General features: G+C 45.7%; 1 protein-coding gene across 8 annotated transcripts in view; it reads left to right on the forward strand.

Annotated features, from left to right (window-relative positions):
• The window catches only part of DDX4 (DEAD-box helicase 4), a 104,821-nt gene that overhangs the window by 20,632 nt on the left and 57,643 nt on the right, over positions 1 to 26,546 (forward strand). For 6 of the 8 annotated variants that reach the window (XM_073343953.1, XM_073343952.1, XM_073343958.1 and 3 more), the window contains 3 exons: positions 2,644 to 2,718; positions 9,393 to 9,443; positions 13,839 to 13,883. In XM_073343953.1, the coding sequence (XP_073200054.1) occupies positions 2,644 to 2,718; positions 9,393 to 9,443; positions 13,839 to 13,883 (171 nt within the window). The remainder of the gene's footprint in view (positions 1 to 2,643; positions 2,719 to 9,392; positions 9,444 to 13,838; positions 13,884 to 26,546) is intronic. The other 2 variants (XM_073343956.1, XM_073343957.1) reach the window with 2 other exon arrangements.

The following is a 26,546-nucleotide window of genomic DNA, read 5'->3' on the forward strand; positions in this document are numbered from 1 at the left end:
AGTTCTCCAACAGCCCCAAACCCTCTCCGTTCACAGTAATGGACGTGTCAGCTCTGGTTTGGGGGGACTCACCTGGGAGATCTCCAAACACAAGGCCTATGGTCACAGGATGAGTTCTAACTCCATATCAATATCCGGGAACTCAGTGGTGCGAGTAGCCTGCCAGACCTTCCTGTCACGACTACAAGGCTAGTGCGTGGCAGTCAAGACCGATAATCCTACTGCCATGTTCTACATCAATAAACAGGGTGAAGCCCATTCCTCTCCCCTGTGTTAAGAAGCCCTCAGCAATGGGAGTTCTGCATAGCCCACTCTATTCATCTGGAGGCATCCTATCTCCCGAGAGTGCAGAATGAGCTAGCAGATCACCTCAGCAGATGTCATACATTCCATTTCCAAGGTGGGGGTTTCCCCAGGTAGATCTGTCTGCAACAGAAAGTGTCCAATGTTCTGCTCCTTTTGGGGGGGAAACCCAGGCTTGTTCTCAAACATGTTCATGCTACCCTGGGGGGACTGCCTCATGTATGTCTTTCCACTGGTCCCGCTTGTACACAAGGTACTGCTCAAAATCTGCAGAGATAATCCTCAAAAGAAAAGGAGTATTTGAGGCACCTTAGAGACCAACAAATTTATTGAGCATAAGCTTTCGTCTGAATGCATCCAATGAAGTGAGCTGTAGCTCACGAAAGCTTATGCTCAAATAAATTTGTTAATCTCTAAGGTGCCACAAGTCCTCCTTTTCTTTTTGCGAATACAGACTAACACGGCTGCGACTCTGAAACCAGAGAGTTCCGTTGGTCCTAGCATGACCACGCCAACGTTGGTACGGCACACTTCTGGAGATGTCTGTGTACACCCCTGCTACCGCTTTGCCCAGATCTCAACACCCAGGGCCACGGTCACCTTCCCCATGCAGACCTCCAGTCCCTCTATTTCATGGCTTGGAAGCTTCATGGTTAAACCCATTGGGGCTCCTGTGCTCGAAACCAGGAAGTGAGGTTCTGCTTAGAAGCAGAAAACCATCCACCAGGGCCACTTATCAGCTAAGTGGAAGAGGTTCACTTGCTGGTGTGCCCAGCATTGCGCACGTCCGCTCCAGGCGTCTATACCACTCATCCTGGAGTACCGCCTACATCTGAAACAGGGCCTGGCAGGGTCATCCATCAGGGTATACCTTGCTGCTATCTCAACTTGTGGAACTCTATGCCAGAGGATGTTGTGGAGGCCAAGACTATAACAGGGTTTAAAAAAGAACCAGATAAATTTTTGGAGGATAGGTCCATCAATGGCTATTAGCTAGGAGAGGCTCGGGACACTATCCCTGCCCATGTTTCCCAGAATCTGGGAATGAGTGGTGGGGAATGGATCACTTGATTACCTGTTCTGTTCATTCCCTTTGGGGCACCTGGCATTGGCCACTGTCAGAAGACAGGCTACTTGGCTAGATGGACCTTCGGTCTGAGCCGGTATGACCATTCTTATGTTCTTGTTCTTATGGCAGTTAAGTCAGTTTTCCGAGTCTCGTTCAAACAGCACAGGGAAGAGAAACTTATCCAAAACATCTTCAGAGAGATCGGAACAGATGTAGTAGCTAAAACAATTTTTCAAGTTGCATTCCATTTAATAAGTAGAACCATGTTATAATTCAGAGTAGTGAAGTGAGAAACCTGGACAAAACAAAATGTAACAGCTGCCATAGTGGCGTTTGTAGTGAAGACCCCAAGATTTCATTACTTCTACAGCATGTAGTGATTCTTTTTTTTGCATATGTACACTTTTACTTTTTCCATTAGTAGTTTAGGTTTACAGTATATCTTATAATGCAATCATTAGCTTTTTTTATGCTTGCTTGCAGTTTAAAGCATGCAGTGAGTCTCCATTCTATTCATGAAGTAACAAGTTTTTTGTTCTGCTTTATTTTTTTCTTTTGAATAATTATGTAAAGATCCATACAAGCTTTCTTTAGAAAATATTTTGCAATAATTACACCAATAACATTATACTTTATCATAAATTATCCACCCTATCCCAACTCTAAGGCAATATACATTAGGAGCAGTGTTCAGGTAATTAGTAAAAGCACCAAAACACCTGTTGATAGGGCAGCTTAACACATAACAGAATGCAGTTTTTAATGCTCTGATTATGCGCATTTTGCATCTTTCTAAATTAAGATTAATTTTCTTTCACTCTTTCATGCACAAATGACTCCACCCAGAAGTCATATTGGCTGGTATATCTTGGTATGTCTGAGAATGTACATATGGCAATTTAAAGTAAATGTCTCCAGTGACCACTTTAATTAAACAACTTTGAATTTGGTAGTTCAGAAAAAAAAATCACTTATTAGAACAGACTGAGAGTCCATCTAGTCTGGTTTTCTCTATCAAAAGTGGTCTGTTTGATGCCTGACAAAATCAAAATCTGATACCTAGCCCATTGTGTATTACTATATTGTGACACAAGTGAAGGGAAGAGTTTCCTCTTAGCATAGCTAGTAACTAGATTATTTCTTGAGTTGAGGGTTGTTGATATCTCTCTAATGGCTGTAGGTATAGCCGAGTCCTAACTTGGATATTTTGGAATAGAAAAACTTAATGTATTGCTATCTGAATCAATAATTCTTTTTGTTTTTTCCCCCAGATGCTGGTGTGAGACCTAACAGAAGTCAACCCATGCGGGGTGGGTTTGGTACTGGAAGGAGTTTTGGGAACAGAGGTAGTTCTGTATTATCTAACGTTTGTTTAAAGTCCTGCTGTATTCATGTAAATTCTTAATTTGTAATGAAAAACAAAGGCCTTGGTACTGGTGCCCCAGAACTTTTGCTTTTACAAATTAATTTTTGTACTTGTTTAGATATATTGATCCTTGCTTACTGAGAGCAGAAGAAATTTAATTTATTTTGTAAACTCTGATAACTTATTAGTATTATCTATCATTGAATGTTGCTGCAGATGTCTGTGGAATAGTTGTAGCTTAATGTGAAAACATTTTGAGAACTTTAATTACATTTTGTCTTATGACAAAATGTAATTAATCTGCTTCCTTTGTTTGCTTCAGTTTTCAAGTAGGTTAATTTAATATTTCTTTCTGTCGGTGTAACAGCTCTCAGATACTTCATTTACACTTGTTGCTATTAAAAATTGGTTGGTTGCAATGTCAGGTATTCACTGTACTTTGTATGGAAAGGTACTGCTAACTCTAGTATGTTTTATTACTCTAGGAGCTAATGTGTCTTTATTTCCTCTGTACTTTTAAAAGGTGCTGTATGACTCAAAATAAATGTGTCCATTTTAATCAATGTGATCACATTTGCACCTTTCACAGTAGTAGTTTTGTCATCTGAAAAAATCATGAATGCATAATAGTTTGTAGTATCGCACTGCTGGAAAAGTGCTATTTTACATATGCAGGGAGGTATGTAAGTGGCTTCTTCCTGTTGTACGAGTTTTCCTTTCCCATGTAGTGTTTTTTCATGAATCCATCTTTGCTGCAGTAGAAACAAATTACTGGTGGGAAGGGGGAAGATTGGGAAAGTGGACAAACATCAAATTGCCAGGAAAATATTTAATGCAGGAAAACTAAAATTAGTTATTTGTATTATAGTAGTTCCTAGAGGCCCTAATTGGGAATAAGAACTCTGTTGTACTTGGTGCTGTACAGGTAAGATTTAGACAGTCCCTGCCTCAAAGAGCTTACAGTCTTGGTTTATGACAAAATATAATGCAACAAGTGGTCAAAACAAGCAGTGGGGTGAAGGAAGAGGATGAGGTTTCAGTGAAATAAGTATATTGTTCACCAGCATAGAGTCTCAGGGCATGTCTTCACTACCTGCTGGATTGGCGTGCAGGGATCGATTTATCGCGTCTAGTTTAGATGCAATAAATCTATCCCTGAGCGCTCTCCCGTTGACTCCTGAACTCCAGCACCGCGAGATGCGCAGGCAGAGTCGACGGGTGAGCGGCAGCAGTCGACTCACCGTGGTGAAGACACCACAGTAAGTTGATCTAAGTGCGTTGACTTCAGCTACGTTATTCACGTTGCTGAAGTTGCGTAACTTAGATCGATTCCCCCCCCCCCCCGGTGTGGGTGTGAAAAAAAACCCCTGACCGTAGCAAGTTTCAGTGCTATAAAGCGCCAGTGTGGACAGTGCACCAGCGCTGGAAGCTACGCCTCTCGTTGAGGCTGGGCTTTTTTTTGTTTTTCGGTTTTTTTTTTAAATAGAGTTCTGGGAGACCTCTTTCCCAGCACTCTGCCGTGACCACACAAACCATGTTAAAGCGCTGTCAGTGTAGATTAGCCATGAGAAGTTTCAGGAATGGCTATTGGGAGAGTAGATTCCCTTTAATGGGCCATCAGCATATTTTTTTGGCTGACTTTTTTGTTGCAATTGAACAAATTTTGTTGCAATTGAAAGGCTGTGGACATCTCCCAACCTGACAACATATTTCAGTAACACACACGGCAATTTGACTTTATAACTTCATGGATAATGAAGGCACGTGCAATCGAACAAGATATTAATGTTCAACAGATCAAAACTTTTAACATGGCATACTTAATACAAAATAGATCATAATTATACGATAGTGGTGAATACGGGGGTTCCAGGTTTCTACTTTGAGGTACAGAGTATCACCTAGGCATTGGGGCTACATTGGAGAAAGTTCCTCCCTCAAATGCTTTTGTGCTAACTGGTGTCTAGTGAAAGCTGGGAATCTTAGTGTGGAAGAAATGTGCTTTAAGTAGCAATAAGCTAATAGAATAGCTAGCTAGGATAGGGCTAAATGGTAAAAGAAGGAAAGCTGGTGTCTGATGCGGAGGAGATGGGGAGTCTGTGGAAGGATTCAGAAGAGGGTGGCATAGCCAGGAAGAGATTAATGGCAGTTTTTAAAATATGGAGACAAGGTTGCAGTACTCAGGGACAGATCAGGAGTCAAGGCATAAGATGATGACATGGGCAAGAGTTTTGGTGGTATGGAGAGAGGAAAGTACTTTGATGTGTTTCCTTTTTATTAGGTGTATGGACATCAGTTGAGATCTGACTGTGTTAAATGCTGTATGTAGAGTCTTGGATCTTTTGTAAGAGAGAGCTACAAGGTTTTGACCACACCTGGTTGTGTAGGTGTGGCGAGAGAATGCAACATGAAGTTGACACCCATAATGTGGGCCTGGATGACTGGATTGAGGGTGACAGTTATGTAGAGGCTGAGTTGAAAGACTCATGAGGAGATGTCAGAAAGACAGGCCAAGATGTGAATTTGGCCAAAGGGAGGTAGAGATAGATTTGAGTGATCAGTGTAAAGAGAACAAGTTATGTTGATAAGGTGTATATGGTTTAGATAGAGAAGAGAACCAAGGATGGAGCCCTATCAGGGATGAGGTGTGTTTGTTTGGTTTTTTTTTTAAATGCTGCTTTTTCCCCTCACACTCTAATACCAAAATTACTTGACTGACTTTTTGTTGAAATTATTCCAAAGACTTTTAGGGCCGAGGCTATGTAAGAAACTTCAGTCTTAATGGAAATTTGTAAAATACAAAGTGGGGGTTAAGAGAGCTTTCTAGAATGCTTTTCATTCAACTTTTATGGCTTTTAATGGTGGCTGCAATTTTACTGCAACTTAAATTCCTCATAATATTTTGACAGGTTTCAGAGTAGCAGCCGTGTTAGTCTGTATCCATAAAAAGAAAAGGAGTACTTGTGGCAAATTAGAGACTAACAAATTTATTAGAGCCTAAGCTTTCGTGAGCTACAGCTTACTTCATCAGATGCATACAGTGGAAAATATAGTGGAGAGATTTCATATACACCGAGAACATGAAACAATGGGTGTTGTCATACAGACTGTAAAGAGTGATCATTTAAGGTGAGCTATTACCAGCAGGAGAGCGGGGATGGGGGGAACCTTTTGTAGTGATGATCAAGGTGGGCCATTTCCAGCACTTTACAAGAACAGTAGGAGGGGAAATAAATAAGGGGAAATAGTTTTACTTTGTGTAATGACCCATCCACTCCCAGTCTTTATTCAAGCCTAAGTTAATTGCATCCAGTTTGCAAATTAATTCCAATTCCAATTCAGCAGTCTCTCATTGGAGTCTGTTTTTGAAGTTTTTTTGTTGAAGAATTGCCACTTTTAGGTCTGTAATCAAGTCACCAAAGAGATTGAAGTGTTCTCCGACTGGCTTTTGAATGTTATACTTCTTGATGTCTGATTTGTGTCCATTTATTCCTTTACGTAGAGACTTTCCAGTTTGGCCAATGTACATGGCAGAGGGGCATTGCTGGTACATGATGGCATATATCACATTGGTAGATGTTCAGGTGAACGAGCCAATGGTGTGGCTGATGTGATTAGGCCCTATGATGGTGTCCCCTGAATAGATATGTGGACACAGTTGGTAATGGGCTTTGTTGCAAGGATAGGTTCCTGGGTTAGTGGTTCTGTTGTGTGGTTGCTGGTGAGTATTTGCTTCGGGTTGGGGGGCTGTCTGTAAGCAAGGACTGGCCTGTCTCCCAAGATCTGTGAGAATGAAGGTTTGTCCTTCAGAATAGGTTGTAGATCCTTGATAATGCGCTAGAGAGGTTTTAGTTGGGGGCTGAAGATGATCGCTAGTGGCGTTCTGTTATTTTGTTTGTTGGGCCTGTCCTGTAGTAGGTGACTTCTGGGTACTCTTCTGGCTCTGTCAATCTGTTTCTTCACTTCAGCAGGTGGGTATTGTAGTTGTAAGAATGCTTGATAGAGCTCTTGTAGGAGTTTGTCTCTGTCTGAGGGGTTGGAGCAAATGCGGTTGTATCGTAGAGCTTGGCTGTAGACAATGGATCGTGTGATGTGGTCTGGATGAAAGCTGGAGGCATGTAGGTAAGTATAGCAGTCAGTAGGTTTCTGGTATAGTGTGGTGTTTATGTGACCATCGCTTATTAGCACTGTAGTGTCCAGGAAGTGGATCTCTTGTGTGGACTGGTCCAGGCTGAGGTTGATGGTGGGATGGAAATTGTTGAAATCCTGGTGGAATTCCTCAAGGGCTTCTTTTCCATGGGTCCAGATGATGAAGATGTCATCACTGTAGCGCAAGTGGAGTAGGTGCATTGGGGACGAGAGCTGAGGAAGCGTTGTTCTAAGTCAGCCATAAAAATGTTGGCGTACTGTACGGCCATGCGGGTACCCATAGCAGTGCCGCTGATTTGAAGGTATACATTGTCCCCAAATGTGAAACAGTCTGGAAATGGCCCACCTTGATTATCACTACAAAAGTGTCCCCCCCGACCTCCGCTCTCCTGCTTGTAATAGCTCACCTTTCCTGATCAATCTTGTTACAGTCTGTATGGTAACACCCGTTGTTTCATGTTCTCTGGGAAGCGGCCACATCAGGTCCCTGCAGCTGGTGGTGGTGGGGTGGGGCGGCGGGTGAGGAGGCAGCAGAGAGCTCCACACTTACCTGTGGGTACCTCCCCCAAAGCTCCCGTTGGCCAGGAATGGGTTACTGCAGCCAGTGGGAGCTTTGTGGGAGGTACCCACAGGCGTGGGAAATACGCAGAGCCCTGTGGCACCCCCTCCCCCCCTCCAGTGGCCATGCAGGGATGTGGTGCCAGCCTCTTCCCGGAGTGGCGTGGGGCTGGCATGCAGGGAGCCTGCCCTGGCCCTGGTGTGTGCCGCTGCCACCCTGGAGCCATTCTAGGTAAGCGGTGCCAGGCTGGAGCCTGAACCCCCTCCTGCACCCCAACTCCTTGCCCTGAGCCCCTTCCTGCACCCCACACCCCTCCTACACCCCAACCCCCTGACCTGACCCCCCCATACACCCTGCATCTCTCTTCTGCCTTGAGCCCCCTCTTGCACCCCAACCCCCTGACCTGAACCCACTCATATGCCCCGCATCCCTCCTCTGCCCCAACCCCTTGCCCTGAGCCCCTTCTTGCACACCCCGCACCACAACCCCCTGTCCCGGCCCTGCAAGCAATTTCCCCACCCAGATGTGGCCCTCGGGCCAAAAAGTTTGATGATCCCTGAGCTAGAGTATGTAAACTGAGATAGTACCTGCGGGAATGGTCTCTGAAGGACAAAGATTTTAGAGTTTATCTCCAAAAATGGAGTTGACATGCCATAGACTTGTCTGTTGCTTCCCGCCCCTACCCCCCACCCCCCAAAAAAAGAAAATGTCCATCACTTTTTCACAAGATGTTGGGACGGCTGTAATCTTGATTGCCAGGCCAAAATTCTGTTTGATTTGCCTTCAGTACCTCTGTCAAGGTTCCTCCCCCACTCTGAACTCTAGGGTACAGATGTGGGGCCCTGCATGAAAAACCTCCTAAGCTTATCTTTACCAGCTTAGGTCAAAACTTCCCCAAGGTACAAAATATTCCACCCGTTGTCCTTGGACTGGCCGCTACCACCACCAAACTAATACTGGTTACTGGGGAAGAGCTGTTTGGACGCGTCCTTCCCCCCAAAATACTTCCCAAAACCTTGCACCCCACTTCCTGGACAAGGTTTGGTAAAAAGCCTCACCAATTTGCCTAGGTGACTACAGACCCAGATCCTTGGATCTTAAGAACAATGAACAATCCTCCCAACACTTACACCCCCCCTTTCCTGGGAAATGTTGGATAAAAAGCCTCACCAATTTGCATAGGTGACCACAGACCCAAACCCTTGGATCTGAGAACAATGAAAAAGCATTCAGTTTTTTACAAGAAGACTTTTAATAAAAAATAGAAGTAAATAGAAATAAAGAAATCCCCCCTGTAAACTCAGGATGGTAGATATCTTACAGGGTAATTAGATTCAAAAACATAAAGAACCCCTCTAGGCAAAACCTTAAGTTACAAAAAAGATACACAGACAGAAATAGTTATTCTATTCAGCACAATTCTTTTCTCAGCCATTTAAAGAAATCATAATCTAACACATACCTAGCTAGATTACTTACTAAAAGTTCTAAGACTCCATTCCTGGTCTATCCCCGGTAAAGACCAGCATATAGACAGACACAGAGCCTTTGTTTCTCTCCCTCCTCCCAGCTTTTGAAAGTATCTTGTCTCCTCATTGGTCATTTTGGTCAGGTGCCAGCGAGGTTACCTTTAGCTTCTTAACCCTTTACAGGTGAGAGGAGCTTTCCCCTGGCCAGGAGGGATTTCAAAGGGGTTTACCCTTCCCTTTATATTTATGACAACCTCTGATGTGGAAAGGTATGAAAAAGGCCTTCAAGTTCAGGTTACTCTGATCCTAATATTCCGTTCTGGTTATTGGTTGAGGTTCTGTGGTCTGGACTGTCTGGGTAGTCAGACTAGTTCATAATGGTCCCTTCTGACTTTTTAAAATACTATCGGTATGAGTCTATGGTAATACCTGTGTTGATTCTTCTGCTATAGCTTATTTGTCTGTTTTTCCCTATAGCTTCACTAGGGAATAAATTTGAAGAAAGAAGCAGCTCTGGATTTGAGAGAGGTGAGCTTGATTCTTCCAGTCTGTTTTTTATAGCATAATTCACCATCAGTACATGTAAAAAGAAAAGGAGTACTTGTGGCACCTTAGAGACTAACCAGTTTATTTGAGCATGAGCTTTCGTGAGCTACAGCTCACTTCATCGGACATCAGTACATGTGTACATATTGTAGAGATGTCATGTTGAACTATAATAGCTTTCAGTCAGTCTCTTTCCAGTGTGGTAGGTGGTTTGATATAGTTGTGCCTGACATTATTTTGCTGTGTAGATATGATCATGTATTAAATATTTGGAGGGCAATTATTGAGCTGTTTTATACAGTGTATTTTGTAATTCCTGTTGAAAGTATGTCAGTGTTGCCTCTGAAAGCATTCATGTTGAGACTTCTTTGAGTGTTTTCATGTCTATGAAATGTTTAAACTGAAAGACTGGGACATTTTTAGACATGCTAAAAATGCAGTTTTTCGTAGTACCAATCTTAAATGTAAAACTTTAACCTTTTTTGTCCAGATTAAGAATAATGTGGTCAGAGCTGAGGGTGCAGTTTAGCAGTAAACTTAGAGAAAACTCCCTGTTCCGCACTGCAATAAAATGTGACCTTTTAGCAAAAACGTGTCTTAATTGTTGGTTGGAGAAAAGCATAAAATTAAGCTAATGCTTATCAGAAAGAAGAATATTCCTAACTTTTAAAAGTGAACTCTGGAGGTTGTGGTTCAGAGGAAGTTCCTTGTGATAGTCAAGTATAGTCTTGTCTGTCCTGTTTTGAATCAAACACAGAATGGTTGTAGCTTCCTTCTGTAACTGAATTAGCTGTATGCCATTACTTTCAGGATTTGTCCAGTCATTTTTATGGGTCCTGAACTTTCCTCCAGATGTGTGGGTAGTACTTCTCTTCCTGCAAATAACAGTGTAGCTCAGACAGCCGTTCTCTTTCAATCTTTGTCAGATTCTGCCTGTGACTGTTTAGCACTTCCAACTTACCTATTTCTGTTCTAGCTATTAAATCTGGTTTTGAGGCAGCAGCAAGCAAAGTCTTTTTCATGCGAAGATATCATCCTCAGCAAAAAGCCTTGCAAACAGAAAAATAGACACCCTTTGAGGGACTTCAAAGCTTCATCAGGGATTCATTGGCAACCACCTGATTGACTAGAACCACATTGTCCTGGTGTGACAGCCAAAAGAACCTGTACTTGCTGAACCAAGACAAATTTAAGTCAGTACGAGAGAAAATATGCCTCGTTGCTGAGTTCATAGACTCAAGGTTGGCAGCAAAGACCATAGCCACTCTGGACAGTATATAATTGTTCGCATCAAATCCTCTGCTTCAAAATTCTCAGGTTAAATCCTCTTTTTTGAGAGAAGTTTCATAAAGGTGGTAGCTACCACCACCAAGGACCTAAGCATTCCGTCACCTCTGATGAAATCAAAGGATTAGGATTGCTCATATGGGCAAAAGCTTCTTTTTTGTTCTGAGAGGGGAATAGTGTAGTGGTTAAGGTGCAAACTTGGGACACCATGGGTCTAGGTTCAATTCTTTGTTCCGCCACAGACTTCTGATGCGACCATGGGCAAATCACTTGGTCTTTGCCCTTCAGTTCCCCATTTGTAAAATGGGCATAATAACAGTTCTTCCCTATCTCACAGGTTGCTGAGGATAAATGTTAAAAAGATAGTGGCAGTTGAAAGGTATAGTAATGGTGGCCTTATATGTATCTTAAATAGATACCCACAAGAGAGCTGTCAGGTCTGGGATAAAACCTGTATGGGAAAACTTTGATCAGAGAATGGATTCAATACTACTTTCAAACCCTGCCAACAGTAATAACTCCATTTCTGTCTGTCTCCCTCTAGAAATAGGCCTAAGGGAAAGGATATCCCTTTGGCTGCCTATGACCAAAATAAGTGAAATAGATCAATGAAGATTAAATTCAAGATGGAGACCTCAGTTTTCATTCTCTCTGAACTTTCTCAGGGAGATTGTCTGGTATTGGTGGATCTGGTAGAAGTTTAGGTCTAATATGGAATTTTCAAATAGTTTGCTTATGCCTAGTTTACTTGTGAAAATTGCCACTATTCACAGAAAAAAGATCCTGTCAATTCCCAGGATCTTTGACAAGATATTCTTAGGACTTTAGGGAATCATCTATACATATTCTTCAACTTATTAGTCAGAGGCATTGTCCCCAGGGACCTTGCGGAAGGTGACCTTTACTTGAGCATGCATGCTTGTTGATTAATTTAAAATAGCTCTGTGATCCCCTCTCAGGATTATCAACCTATCTTGATTCCTAGGAGAATAGATTTTAAGGCCAAAAGGGACCATTGTGATCATCTAGTGCAGTGGTTCTCAACCTGCAGGACACTTGTGGCCCAGTCAGCACACAGCTGCTGCCAATGTGACATTCTCAGGGCCATATAGTTAGTCTGTGTATGTATATAATGATGATTGATGATGATATTGTGTGGATGCAGCCCACATAACACACAGAGAACTGCATATGCGGTCCACAATGGTAAATAGGTTGAGAACCACTGATCTAGTGTGACCTCATGCAAAAAAGTAATAGAATTTCATACAGTAATTCCTGGATCAAACCCAGTAACTTGTTTGAATCAAAGGCCTTTATCTTTTAATTAAAAACATCCAGTCCTGCTTTAAAGATTAAAGGGAAGGAGAATCCACCATATCCCTTGGTAACAGTGGCTAATTACCCTAACTGTAAATAAATAAAAATAATTGCACCTTGTTTGAGTTGATGCAAGAGCCAATCTTCCTGAGAAGTAAAATTTGCCAAATCATATCATTGATCACTTTAAGTATTGTGGAAGAGAGTATCCATCAATTTTCATTTGAAGTTCCTAGGTCTTCTGATCTCATCCATTTTACTTTTCATTGTTACCCAGAGTTTCAATACCTGAAAGAAAAAGCATCTTCTATGTAAAAAGTTGAAATGTGCCTTATTAGAGCCAATCAGTTCACAAGAACATCACCTCTATTTGTTTCCATCCACCTTAAATATCAGTGCCTGCATCCAAGTCCTCCAAAACTAAGAGAATTAAATGCTGTCACTCAAGCATATGCAGCCCCTAATTAACCAATTCCAGAAGCTATTAGAACCTATTCAGTGTATTTCACATGAAGTGAGCTGTAGCTCACGAAAGCTTATGCTCAAATAAATTGGTTAGTCTCTAAGGTGCCACAAGTACTCCTTTTCTTTTTTTCTTTTTGTAGAAAAGGTGTCAGCCATCAGAGTTGAAATCTCTTAACATTCTCAACTGATCATCCATCAGGCTTGATCATCACTGCTTTGCGAAAGCATTCTTTAGCAGGAAGGCACTTCAAAGGATGGTCCCAAAATAGAATAGTACGACTGATTTTAGGGTGAAAAGAAGGGAGTGTGGGGTTTTTCTTTCTCCTGCCTTATGCATTTTGTTAGTCAGACACCTGGAAGTGGGAAGAGTTCAAGATCCAGAATGAAGAACGTGTTACCTATACTTTCTGGGGGCTGATCTTTCCACCACCCATCCCAGCTAAGTCCTGTAGGTATCTCTACTAAATTATTCTATTACACTCTGTGAGAACAAAAGGAATGTGATACAGAACCTCATGGATGAGTCTGAATTGCCTTTAGGATTTTCAGGAAGACAAGTACAGCCCCAATTTTTCATAATGAGGTAAGAGCTCAGTCCTATTTAAAAAAAAAAAATTAGGTAACTTATTTTCCATTTCAAATTAAGGGAAAAAACTAGCATGGAAAACTTCATTTTTTTTATGGACTTGGCAAGTCTTATTTCGACCATAAGCATGTATTCTACAACAGTGTAAACCAAAGAGTAACGTAAAAGTGGGTAGTTATTTTTAATTAAATTATTAATTGGAAGAAGGAATCAAGCATATTCCTCAGTGTTTAAAGGCAACATATAATTGTTCACTTACTAAAAGCCAGCTATAAAAGAGTCTTAGAATGATTTCACTAATTATATTATTCTGGTCGACTCTAGTGGTGGAGTGATTATACCACCTTCAGGCCTAATTTCCAGTCCATCCCATCTACTCTGCAAACTTGTAACACTCACAATTAAATTAAATGGTCAGGTTTTTGCAGGAACGCTTGTGTAAATTCTGCTTGCATCCTCTCCCAGTGTTTCCTGATAGTGGGATCTTAATGCAGCAAGGCTGTAGGAAGTTGGTTTCTGTGTTGTGGCAAGCCATGTGTGTGTTGCAAATGACATACTATTTGTTTGTCTGATAGAATTATGCTAGCTGTTAATGTGTACGTTTCAACCCAGTTTAATACTTTGAAGATGCAAAATACTTAGTGATGTGTACAATTAAACACAGCACAGAGACCTGACAAGTTTGTTAAAATTTTAATTTTAATGCATTTGTCTTGAAGAATCTACTGAAGATGGCCAATCAAGAGCGCTTTCAAGGAGAGGAGGTAAGGCAACAAAGATGGAGTGACACTGATAGAACAAACAGATCTGCTATCTCCAAGGGAGTCTAACATTTTTCGAGTGACTGTCCCTATAAATTCTACTGTTGGTGCACATGCTCCCATGTAGAGCAGTCTGGGCCCAGTCATCCCTCAGTTCCTTCTTACTGCCCAGGCCTGTGAGATGGAACTCCAGCGTCCATGTCGCAACACGCTTTTTTCTAATCTTAGTGTATGTAGATGTGTGTATATAATAGTGTGGTTAGGTTTAACATAGTTAGGATAGCTTATGAGTTGGTAAATATTTTTTTATAGTTCAGCTCTTTTTGATTTTATTTTGACAGGAAGATTTTTTTTCCTGGGGATTTAGCCCTGTCTGATTCTAAATCCCTGGGATTTAAAAACTCTCACTCCTAAAGGTGGCTATCCCTTTTAATGATGGGGTAGGGCAGTAGTTTTCAACTCTAGGTACCTGTACCCCTGGGGGTATGCACAGGTCTTCCGGGGGTGCATGAACTCCTCTAAGAGATATGCCTAATTTTACAAGCTACATAAAAATCACTAGCAAAGTCAGTACAAACTAAAATTTCATACAGATAATGACATTTATACTACTCTACATATTGTACACTGAAATGTAAGTACAATATTTGTATTCCAGTTTCTTTGTTTTATAATTATATGGTAAAAGAAAGTAAGCAATTTTTCAGTAACGGTGTGCTATGACACTTGTATTTTTATATCTGATTTTGTAAGCAAATAGTTCTTAAGTGAGGTGAAACGTGGTGTACGCAAAACAAATCAGACTCCTGAAAGGGGTACAGTAGTTGGGAAAGGTTGAGAACCACTGGGATAGAGAAGCAAAACAGCTTGATTTGTTAGGAGTTAATCATTAGCCAGCCTATAATTTAGGATCACCGACTGCCACGTGTTTTTAGCTCATATAATCATAATCTGCTATTATAAATTCCTGGATTTTGTTGACAAACTACTGCAAGAGGCATGGCGGACTTTACATTTTTGATTTCCAAGAGACCGTGGATAACCAGGATATTTCTTCAGAAAGCTCTGGATGCCTCTGACTCCATATTCCATTCCATGAAAATTTCAAATGTTTGGAGCCGGGAAGCTCTACTTATATCTTCCAGCATCACAAGGGAGATACAATCAGTGGTGGAACATTCTTCTCTTTGAGTCCTGCTTTTTTCACTGAGGAAAAAAGATGAGGCTCTTGAATTTGTTCAAGGACTCCTGGGCTGCACTTTGTTCTCTTGGAATATATACACTAACTCCTAGAGGGAAGCAGGGAAAGCTGCCATACACCACATAGAGGCTATTATTTGGTATTTTTATCTGCTGACCCTCCATGGAAGGAGATTGTGCTTTCAAAAGAGGAGTCCTTTGGCCTCAACATCCACATCCTGTTCTGCAACCACTTTGAAGCGATCACTTTGATGGATTGGTCTCGAGGCGCTCTACAATAGTGGTCACCGACTGGTCGATCGCAATTGACTGGTCAATCCTAGAGAATCTCCCAGTTGATCGCAATCTCCGTTGGTGCAATGGGGCTGCTACTAAGGCAGGCTCCCTGCCTGCCCCAGCCCCATGCCACTCTTGGAAGTGGCCAGTGTGGCCCTGGGTTCAGGGGTCTCCCTCTGTGCGCTGCTCCTGCCTGCAAACACCGCCCCTGCAGCTCCCATTGACCAAGAACAAGGAGTTGTGGCCAATGGGAGCTGCGGGGATGGTGCTTGTAGAGAGGGGGCAGTGCGTGGAGCCATCTGCCCCCCCTCTCCAGGGGCACCTTGGCCCCTTCCAGGAGCAGTGTGGGGCTGAGTAGGCAGGGAGCCTGCCTTAGTGGCAGCCCCTCTTTGCCGCTGCCCAGCAGAAGGCTGCACCCCAACCCCCTCCTTCATCCGAACGCTGAGCTCCAGGCTGGAGCTCCTTTCTGCACCCAAACTCCCTCCCAGAGCTTGCACCCCTCACCCTCTGCTGCACCCCAACTCCTCAGCCCCAGCCCAGAGACTGCACTCCCTCCTGAACCCCACCTCTCTACCCTAGCCCACTGAAAGTGAGTGAGGGTGGGGGAGATCGAGTGATGGAAAAAGGGGGGATGGAGTGAGCAGGGTGGGGCCTTGGGGAAGGGGCGGGGTAGGTCCTGGGTTGCCCTTAAATTCAAAGTGGTCATGGGTGTAAAAAGGTTGGAGACGACTGCTCTACAACAGTGCAGATGGATCTTTAATCTTCATCCATTCTCTATTTGGAGGCAGCCTTTCCACAGTGGTTTTTTTCTTTCAGCATGGAATGTGGTAGCATCAGATGTCTGGGTTATAGAAACAATGATATACCTCCTACAATTCCAGCCCTATTGCCCACTCCCTTCTCTGTCTCTATTCAGAGACTCTCTCTCAAAGAGATTATTTCAGCAGGAAGTGGAATTGCTTTTCTGTGGAAGCAGTAAAGGAAGTACTGCCTCAGTAGAGAGGGCAGGGGTTTTATTCCAGTTGTTTCCTAATCCTCAAGGGAAAAAAGGATGCTGGGGCATTCAGTGCCTTCATTTATTGCATCAGGTTCAGAGTGGTAACTCTAGCCTTCATAATTCCTTCATTCTTGCCACAGGACTGGTTTGCAGCTCTTGACCTGCATGTTTGCTTTCATATCACCATATACCCTGTGCATAAAGTACTTAAGGTTTCAAGAAGGATAAAACCACTATCAGTTTAGGGTCTGACTCTTGAGTTTGTCTGCATTCACAAGGGTTTTCAACAAATGCCTAGTACTGGTGGTGGTTTGCCTCAGAAAACGAGGAATAATAGTATTCCTGTATCTTGATGACTAGCTGATCCAAGGAAAATCATTACAACCCAGCTATAAATCCACTTAATGGGCAAGTCCATGAGGCTGTCATCAAACCCCAGGTCACAAGAGGCCCCTTCTCTCCCCCCACCCCCACCCCCAAAAAACCCCTCCAAACCCCGAAAACATGATGTCTTGGCTCTGAAGAGTGTGGGTGCTGACTCTCAGTGCTTCATCTTCAGTCCCGGCTCCAAGATCAACCAAATCTGACAAGAAGACACTCTCAGAAATTGAATAGGTCACAAGGAGTTCCAGGAATAGGTTCCAAACAACGAGCTTGAAGAGCTTTACCCTCTTTCTCCAATTCTGAGACTTCATGGCCTTACGTGGTTATACTGAAGCTTGACCTCATGACCGTGTGGAGTCCTTGGCACAAGCAGACTACACTTGGATGAGTTGAGTGCCACTGCTGAAAGCTGCTTCATCTAACTAACATTAGGCTCCGGGTTATCCTGACGGAGTTGGCGCTGGCCCCGACTCCGGCACGCCGCTCCGAACCGGTACCCACCACAGCAGCGTCGGTACTTGGTACCTCTGGTATCATTGTCCAGTCGGCACCGCTTCCCGTCCACGGGGCATGCCAAGAGGACCGGAAAGACTCCCTCTTCACAACGGCACTGAGGGACGCCTGGGACAGAGGCTAGGCCCATGTCGGTTAGTCCTCAATCCCCATCGGGCCCTAGGCCTCCGACTCACGTTGAACGGACTAGCACGGACCCTTCGGAGCAGGCCCCTCCAGATGTCCGGACGCCATCTACGCCCGAAGCCCTCCAGGCAGCCAGGGACGTCATGTCCATGCCAGTGCCCGGAGCTCCGCCGACGTCTGCCCCATGCTCCAGAGGCAAGCTGCCGCTGGGATCACCATAGTCCCCACCGGCCTGGTACCAGTCTTGGTCGAGGGAACATTCCTGACACCGCTCACCGCCTAGCAACCGTTCAGGGCTCAATCCGTGTAGATCGCCCTAGACGCCGGCCAGACTGTCCGGATGGGTGCCTTCTGACTGGGACTCCCGGCACTGCTCGTCTTCATGAAGCTAATATCAACGGGACTGTGGCAGACATTGCCAACGGTCCTCGTCTCGCAGGAGATATCGCAGTTGGTCGCGGCACAATTGTCAATGCTGTTCCCGCTCGGACTCTTGTTCCAAGTCTCCACCAAGGCACCGTAGCCCCGGGCATTGATTGCCGGCATCTCGCCGACGCGGGTCCGCCCATCAAGGCCATTCATGGAGCAGCTACTACTGTCCGGTGCTGCTCCTCTGCGTTGAGATCATGGTCCCTTGGCCGATGTAGATCCCGGCACTGACTCCTGGTCCAGAGGCAGCAGCGGATCATACGCCAGCCAGGCCTCCCCTCATAGCTGCCAGTCTACAGGCCAAGCTAGCCAGCCTGAGCAGCCGGCCCTGCTGGTGCCTTAGCAAGTGCAATGGCACCAAGCATTGTGGCCAGCTCAGTAGTACCAGTGGGCACCGGGGCCTCCGGCGCAGTCCCTGGTGGGGGCTTGCTCAGTAGCCGGGGCATCGGAAGCACCGTTGGCGTCCGTCTTTAGACCGTCAGGAAAAAGGTCAGTGGGACCTGTGTCCTTGGTACCGTGCCCGGAGTCTGACCAGATGGTGGATCCTCCAGTGCCGGATGATGCCCAAAGCAGTGCACCAGCCTCGCCCCCCTCTGTCCCACAGGAGGACTACCAGGCCCACCAAGACCTCCGAAAAAGGGTGGCAGCGAGCTTCCACCTCCAGGCTGAGGAGATGGAAGAGCCCTCAGACTCCCTGTTCAATGTGCTATTCCCTTCAGCACCGGGCAGGGTGGTCTTGCCGCTCCATGAAGGGGTGGCAAGCATTTCAAATGCCCTGTGGCAAACACCAATCTTGTTGGCTCCCATCTCTAAAAAGGCGGAGCGCAAGTACTTTGTACCCATGAAGGGATACAAGTCTCTGTATACCCACCCGGCGCCCAACTCCTTTGTGGTCGTGTCGGTCAACCACATGGAGCGACAGGGGCAACCAGCCCCAACCCCCAAGAACAAAGACTCTTGGAGGCTGGATACTTTTGGGAGGAGGGTTTATTTGTTAAGCTTTCAGCTATGAGTAACAAACCATCCGGCTCTCCTGGGTCGCTATGAGTTTAACCTCTGGGAATCCCTCCCCAAGCTTGAGGATTCCTTCCAGGAGCATGATAAAAGTTTAAGGCGCTCGTGGAGGAAGGGGCGGTGGTCACAAGGGTATCCCTGCAGGCCGCTTTGGATGCAGCGGGCACGGCTGCATGGTCCATGGCCTCAGCAGTGTCCATGAGTCGGGCATCATGGCTTCTGCTCTCTGGGCTCTCCAGCGAAGCACAGTCATCAATGCAGGATCTCCCTTTCAATGGGAAGACTCTGTTTGCTGAGGAAAGAGACACAAAGCTGCTTGGCATGAAAGACTCCCAGCATGACCCTCCAGACCATGGGCCTCTATGTCCCTCTTCCAGCAAAACCCAAGTTCAGGCCACAGCGGGCTCCCACCCATGCCACCCTCCCGAAGTACAAGGCCGCCCCCAAATAGCAGCGGGACTATAGAAAGCGCCCGCAACGGCAGTCCCAGCCTGCCCCCCAGCCTGGGTCTACTAAGGTCAAGCAGGCGGGCAAAAGGCGTTTTTGATGGGACGCTCAGGACTACCCTGCCAGTTCTCATCAGGGACCTACCCCCAGTAAAGCTCCCTTTCTCCAATCGGTTGTGCGCTTTCCTCCCGGAATGGTTGCAACTCACCTCGGACCGATGGATCCTCAACACCATCTCCCGTTGTTACACCCTTCAGTTTACCTCCTCCCTGCCCATCCCGCCCTTCATCCCCGTCCCTCCTGGGGGACCCCTCTCACGAGGCTGTGCTCGAGCAGGAGGTGGGGTGGTCTTGGACCTAGGAGCTATAGAGGTGGTACCCAAGGAGTTCCTGGGCAAGGGGTATTACTCTTGGTATTTCCTTATCCCAAAGGCTAAAGGGGGGCTCCAGCCCATCCTCGACCTGCAAGGTCTGAACCACTACATGGTGAAGCTGAAGTTCTGCATGGTTTCCCTGGCCTCCATCATCTCCTCCCTGGATCCTGGGGACTGGTACGCTGCCCTCGATCTACAGGACACGTACTTCCACATCCACATATTCGAGGGGCAAGGACGCTTCCTCAGTTTTGTGGTGGGACAGAGTCACTACAATTCACGGTCCTACCGTTTGGTCTGTCCATTGCCCCCAGGGTCTTTATGAAGTGTATGGTGGTGGTAGCGGCCTACCTCAGGCACCAGGGGGTCCAAATATTCCCATATCTGGATGATTTGCTAGTCAAAGGCACCTCCTGGTCGCAGGTGAGGGATCATGTGGCACTCTTCCTGTCCACATGTACTGCCCTGGGCCTGTTGATAAAGAACGCCAAGTCCACTTTAGTCCTGGTCCAACACATAGAGTTTATTGGGGCGCTACTGGATGCAACATCAGCCAGGGTCTCTCTCCCACCAGACAGGTTTGAGACCCTGAAAGGGCTCATCAACTCGGTCACAAGGTTCCCGGTGACGATAACCAGGGCTTGCCTGCAACTGCTGGGTCACATGTCTGCATGCACAAACTCAGAATGAGGCCCCTCCAGCGCTGGCTGGCCTCGCAGTTCTCCCAGGCCATGGACAGAATGGACAAAGTCCTCACTGTGCTGAACTTGGTGATCACCTCCCTGCGGTGGTGGTCCGCCCCAAACATGCTCCAAGGGGTCCCGTTCAGGGACAGGGCCCCATTGTTGGAGCTGGTGACTGATGTGTCAGACCAGGGTTGAGGGGGCCCATTTGGGGAATTTTCAGACCCAAGGCCTGTGGTCACTACAAGACCTACCCCTTCATATAAATGTCAAGTAACTCAGGGCGGTACAACTGGCATGTATGGCCTTCCACTTGCTCCTGGAGGGCAAGGTAGTCAGGGTCCTCATGGACAACACGGCCTCGATCCTCTGCCACGAAGCCCTCAGTCTGTGGGACTTCTGTATAGCCCACGACATCTACCTAGAAGCCTTCCATCTGGTGGGCCCCTGGAATGTGAGGGCGGATTGCTTGAGCAGGGATTTTTCCTCTCAGCACGAGTGGTCTTTACACCCGGAAGTGGCTCACCAGCTCTTCCGAAGGTGGGGCACTCCCAGGTGGACCTATTTGTGACCCGGCAGAACCCACAGTGCTCCGGGGGGGCCTAGGGAGGGGTGCTATCTCCAATGCCTTTACCCTGTCCTGGTCAGGCCAGCTCCTCTACGCCTTTCCCCCGTTCCTTCTGATCAGCAGGGCTCTGGAAAAAATAAAGATGGACAAAGCCAGAGTCCTCATTGCCCAGGCAGCACTGGTATGGGACCCTCTCAGAGCTGGCGGTAGCTCGGCCATGGCAGTTGCTGCTTTGCTCGGACCTGCTCTCTCTCAGGACCAGGGCCGCCTCCTCCATCCCAACCTAGCAACGCTACACCTCATGGCATGGCTGCTCAGTGGCTAGGTAGCGAGGAAAGGACATGCTCAGGTTCAGCCCGTTCTCCTCAAAAGTAGATGGCCCTCCACTCGCTGCTCCCATGTGGTGAAGTGGTCACAGTTTTCGAGGTGGGCGGCAGGCCAGGGTGTTTCCCCGATGGCCGTCTCGATCCAGTTTATCCTTGATTACCTCTTCCACCTGAGGGCCCAGGTATTGGCGCCCTTGTCAGTCAGGGTACACTTGGCGGCCATATCAGCCTTTCATCCCACCGTGTTTTCCCATGCTATGACTGGCTGGTTCCTTAAGGGTTTGGACCATCTCTACCCATATTCCAAGCCCCTGGTTCCACAGTGGGACCTGAACCTGGTGCCGGCTCGTCTCACGGGGGCCCTGTTTGAACCACTGGCTACGTGTTCCTGGTCTCACCTCTCGTGCAAGGTGGCTTTCCTGGTGGCTATCGTGTCGGTCAGGCGGGTCTCGGAGCTCAGGACCTGAACCTTTGAACCGCCGTGTACAGTTTTTCATAAGGGCAAGGTCCACACCCTGTGTTTCTCCGGAAGGTGGTCTCCGCCTACCACATGGGTCAGGACACTTTTCTGCCAGTCCTCTGCCCCAAGCCTCATGTGACTAGTGAGGAACGCTGTCTCCCCACGCTCGATGTGGGGTGAGCTCTGGTTTTCTACCTTGAGCGGACCAGGCCGTTTAGAAAGTCTTCGCAACTGTTCATCGACTCGGCTGAGTATGCAAAGGGTCAGCTGATTTCTGCTCAGCGGCTTTCTAAGCGGATCACTTCGTGCATCCGTTCCTGTTATGAGCTGGCGGGGGTTCCCCCGCCGCCCATTGTGAGGGCACACTCAACTTGGGCGGAGGCCTCGTTGTCTGCCTTCGTGGCCCATGTCCCCATCCAGGACATTTGTAGGGCTGCCACGTGGTCTTCAGGTCACACGTTCACCTCGCACTATGCGATCGTCTCCCAGGGATGATGCCGGGTTTGGCAGGGTGGTACTCCGTCCCGAGAACTTGTGAACTCCTACCCACCTCCAACAGATATAGCTTGGAATCACCTGTTGTGGAATACACATGAGCAATCACTCAAAAAATAAAAGGTAGTTACCTTTTCCGTAACTGGTGTTCTTCAAGATGTGTTGCTCATGTCTATTCCATATCCTGTGCTCCTTCCCCTCTTTCGGAGTTGTCCAGCAAGAAGGAACGGAGGGTGGGAGGAGTGCAGCCCCCATTATACTGTGCCAGGCAGGTGCCGCTCCAGGGGTCATGGGGGTGCGCTACCCCCTACGGGTACTGCTAGGGGAAAGACTTCCAGCACTGGTGCCTGTGGCGAGCACACACACCTATTGTGGAATAGACATGAATAACACATCTTGAAGAACACCAGTTACGGAAAAGGTAACTGCCTTTTCTAATGCTCCACCTAAGGCCCTGGCTATGCAGTCTGCCTCTGAACTTCCACCTGCTCAGCCTTATTCCCAGCGTTAGGACTTACCAAACACAGTTTCTTCCTTGGTGGATCTACTGGGAACCAGTATGATCTCCTTTTCATCCCCAGTATGCCTCAGTGGGATGACTTTGAGGATTCTCAGGACTCAGTCTGATTTTCTTACAGATCCCGGTGGAGGAGATCCAGGAACCTACTCGTAAACTAATAGATATATTTTTTTAGGGAAGGATAGCCCTTCTGATGAATGAGGCCATTATGGACCCTGCACAAGTGATCTGGCTGACACCATGTAAAGTGGCCCTGCTGCCTACAAAGCAGACGAAATATCAAATGTTGAGAGGAAGGGGCTGAGTTATTTTATAATTATGCAGTACTGTCCTTAGTAGCAGTGATAGCTGCTAATGAAAAGTCATATCTGCAGCTAAATATAATATGTAATCAGTGCATGAGTAATGGATTAGATTTGACTTTCACTACAGGGGTATAGGACCAATAAGTTTGTATAACTGACAATGGTATATTAGGTGTGTAAGTAATACAAGGCTGTAACAAGGTCTACAGGCTTTAGGTCTGTAAGATATGTAGCTTGGCCATAAAGGGCCTCATGGCTGAAACAGGTTGGCATGACTAGTTGACAGAGAGAGAACCCTGTACCAGTACAATATAAAATTACAGTGAAAGATGAAGGGCTTAGGTTCTGGAAGCTGTGCAACAATAGATTGGAGAATGTCACAGTGTATCAGTTAATATTCCAGTATGACCAGTACTAACATGTTAGAGAATTTTAGCTTGACCACCAGTTGCAATGGTAACTATTTATTTGAAGTAAATGTTAATGAGCAAAGAAGGAACTCATGAGGTAGCGTATGAAAATGGGGCACTCCTAAACAAGTGGTATGTGGAAGTATGTGGAAGTGGTATGTGGAAGATAAGAAAAAGAGGGTTGGAACCCTTATGTATAATATGAGCCTTTGTAGACATAAGAGTAACTCAGGATAAAAGGTGTTGCCCGGCCTCTCTGCTGTGCGGGAACACCTGGGGAAATGCTAGCATGACAACAACTGGTGAAGATTGTCATCTTTGTTAGTCATTATCATGAGGAAGATAATGACTTGATACTTGGGGTCCCACAGCAGGAGATGTGAGGGATGCCAGTTGTAGAGCTGAACACCTTTGGATTATTTCTCTCTCTGCTCCTGTATTTCGTTGTTTGTGGGATTGTTTATCTGCTTGGTAGATACGTTAATAAAGGGACTTCTGATAAATTGCAGTTGTTTCTCATGTACTTCTAGGGTCTCTCATTTTAATGATACTGATGATGATACTCAGATGCTGTAGTCTTTAGGAGACCGAACCTTTATTGACCACTGCAGTCTAAGATTGATTAATCAATATATCAACCCATCATATACATCAGAACAAAAGACTGTGATCCTAAAAGATGGTTTATTTGGACACTAGTTTGCAATGCTGTATTAAAAATTACCAGGCCTGATGGGCAAGTATGACTTCCTGAATTGAATTGAAAAATTCATGTGTTTTTATGAACAAGCTACTAGCAGATGCAAAGGTAGGAGTTTGCTACTGTGGTCAGCAAGGCTATCTAATTGCCAAGACCAGCTTCTCAGCTGTGCTGGGTGTGTTGCATACAGTATCTTACTCGGTGATGAGAGGTGTAGTTGGCAAGTGGGTTTGTGGCTGCAAGGATGGGGCTTAACCTGCAGGTGCAACTTACAGTGGAGGACTTGCCTTTTGAAGGATCACAGTTGTTCAGCTCCAGAATTGATGAAACCCTTCACACTGAAGCACTCCAAGGCACCTTAGATCCCTCAGGGTCTTCACGCTGGTCCCTAAAAGAGAGCACATCAGACCACAGTTATACGTCTCATAAAGATCAGCTCCATATTCTTTCTGTCACCAAAGACTGGCTGAGCCTTCCAGAAACTGGCATCTTTCCAGAGGACACAGGCAGCCTTTGTAGCTCACTCATTGCAGTCTCCATCCCAGCAAAACATAATATAGAACTGTCAGGGTTCCTTTGCCACTCTGACCTCTGGGGTGCAGATGTGGGGTCCCGCATGAAAGACCCCTGAACTTATTTCTACCAGTTTAGGTTAAAACTTCCCCAGGGTACAAATCCTTTCCTTGTCCTTGGACGGTATTGCCGCCATCACCAAGTAATTTAGCCAAAAATTCAGGAAAAAGGGCCACTTGGAGTCCCTGTTTCCCCCAAGCCTCTTCACCCCCTTTCCTGGGGAGGCTTGAAAATAATGCACAAACCAATTGGTTACAATGTGAGCACAGACCAACCCCCTGGGTTTCTAAGACACTGAAAATTTATCAGGTTCTTAAAAGAAGAATTTTATTAAAAAAAAAAACCAAACCAAAACAAAAAAAACCTTGCAAAATCAGGATGGAAGGAAACTTTACAGGATAAATAAAAAGATTTAAAACAGAGGATTTCCCTCTGACTCTGCTTTCCAGTTACAAAACAGGAATGAAATGACCTCTTAGCATAGGGAAAATTCACAAGCTAAACCAAAAGATAATCTAATGCATTTCCTTGCCTTACTTACCATTTTTGTAATCTTAGATGCTCATTTCAGGTGGGTTTTTAGGAGATGTTTTTCCTGCCTGGTCCCTCTCTCCATCCAGTGAGGCAGCAAACAAAGAGAGCACAAACAAAACCTCCTCCACCCCAGATTTGAAAGTATCTTCTTTCCCTATTGGTCCTTCTGGTCAGGTGCCAACTAGGTTAATTGAACTGATTAACCTGTTATAGGTAAGACAATTCAGTACAGCTGCCCTGTGTATATTTATGACAAGAACCCACAATGTTCTATATCTACATGTGTTTTGCTGGGACTGTCAGAAGGTTCAAACTTACTCCCATTGATCCAGAGCCACTGAGTTTCTTTCGGGGACCATCTACCCCTTCTCAGGCACACATTCCCGCATCACCTCAGACCAGTGAGTTATGGATATGATTACAACAGAATACTCTGTCCAGGTTCATGTTGTGCCTACTCCCAACCCTCTTCAAGGATCTGTTTTATGAGGATCTGCTACATCAAGAGGTCCTCTTGCTTCTTTGAGAGTGAAAGAAAGGGTCCTACCTCAATACCTAAGGAGGGGATTCTACAGCAAATCCTTTCTTATCCCAAAAAAGAAAAGGGGATGACAGTCCATCTTGGACTTGACGCTTAACATGTTCATAGATTGAAAATGAAGTTCAGGATGAATGTGCTTGCTTTGATGATTCTCTCCCTGGATCCAGGGGTCTGACTTGCATCTGTTGACCTCCAAAATGCATACTTCATATATTTGTTCCATCGTACAGGAAATACCTAATGGTTGGTGGCAGGTCATGAGCATTTTCAGTATTGAGTTGCTACCTTTGGACTCTTGACAGCATTCACCAAGGTGTTAGCAGTTATGGTGCATCTGGTCTTGAAAGTTAGCATGCAGAAGTCCAACCTAACTACTGCTCAAAGATTCCAGTGTTGGATTTCAATAAGTCCACAGCCTTTCTGCCTATGGACATGTTCGAGAACCTGACCATCTTAGCACAATTGGGATGTATAACCCGGAGTCCACAGTGAGGATTTCTCATGCTACTTAGGCACATGGCTTTGTGCCCTTTGTTGTGTTACATGCTAGACCAGTGCTTTTCAAGCTATCTGATGTGGGGGACTGGTGTTTTTTTTCCCCCAATGTGCGTGCAGACTGGCAGCTGATGGCTTGCAGACCAGCACCAGTCCGCAGACCACCACTTTGATTAGCACTGTGCTAGACTATACCTTTGGATGCATGCAGGTCTGACTGAGGTCAGTGTATGCCCCCACCAAGCATCATGTGGATATGCCCATCTCTGTTCTCCAATAATACAGTTCTCCTTGAAA

This window comes from Lepidochelys kempii, chromosome 5, assembly GCF_965140265.1.
Source record: "Lepidochelys kempii isolate rLepKem1 chromosome 5, rLepKem1.hap2, whole genome shotgun sequence".
Taxonomy (NCBI): domain Eukaryota; kingdom Metazoa; phylum Chordata; order Testudines; family Cheloniidae; genus Lepidochelys; species Lepidochelys kempii.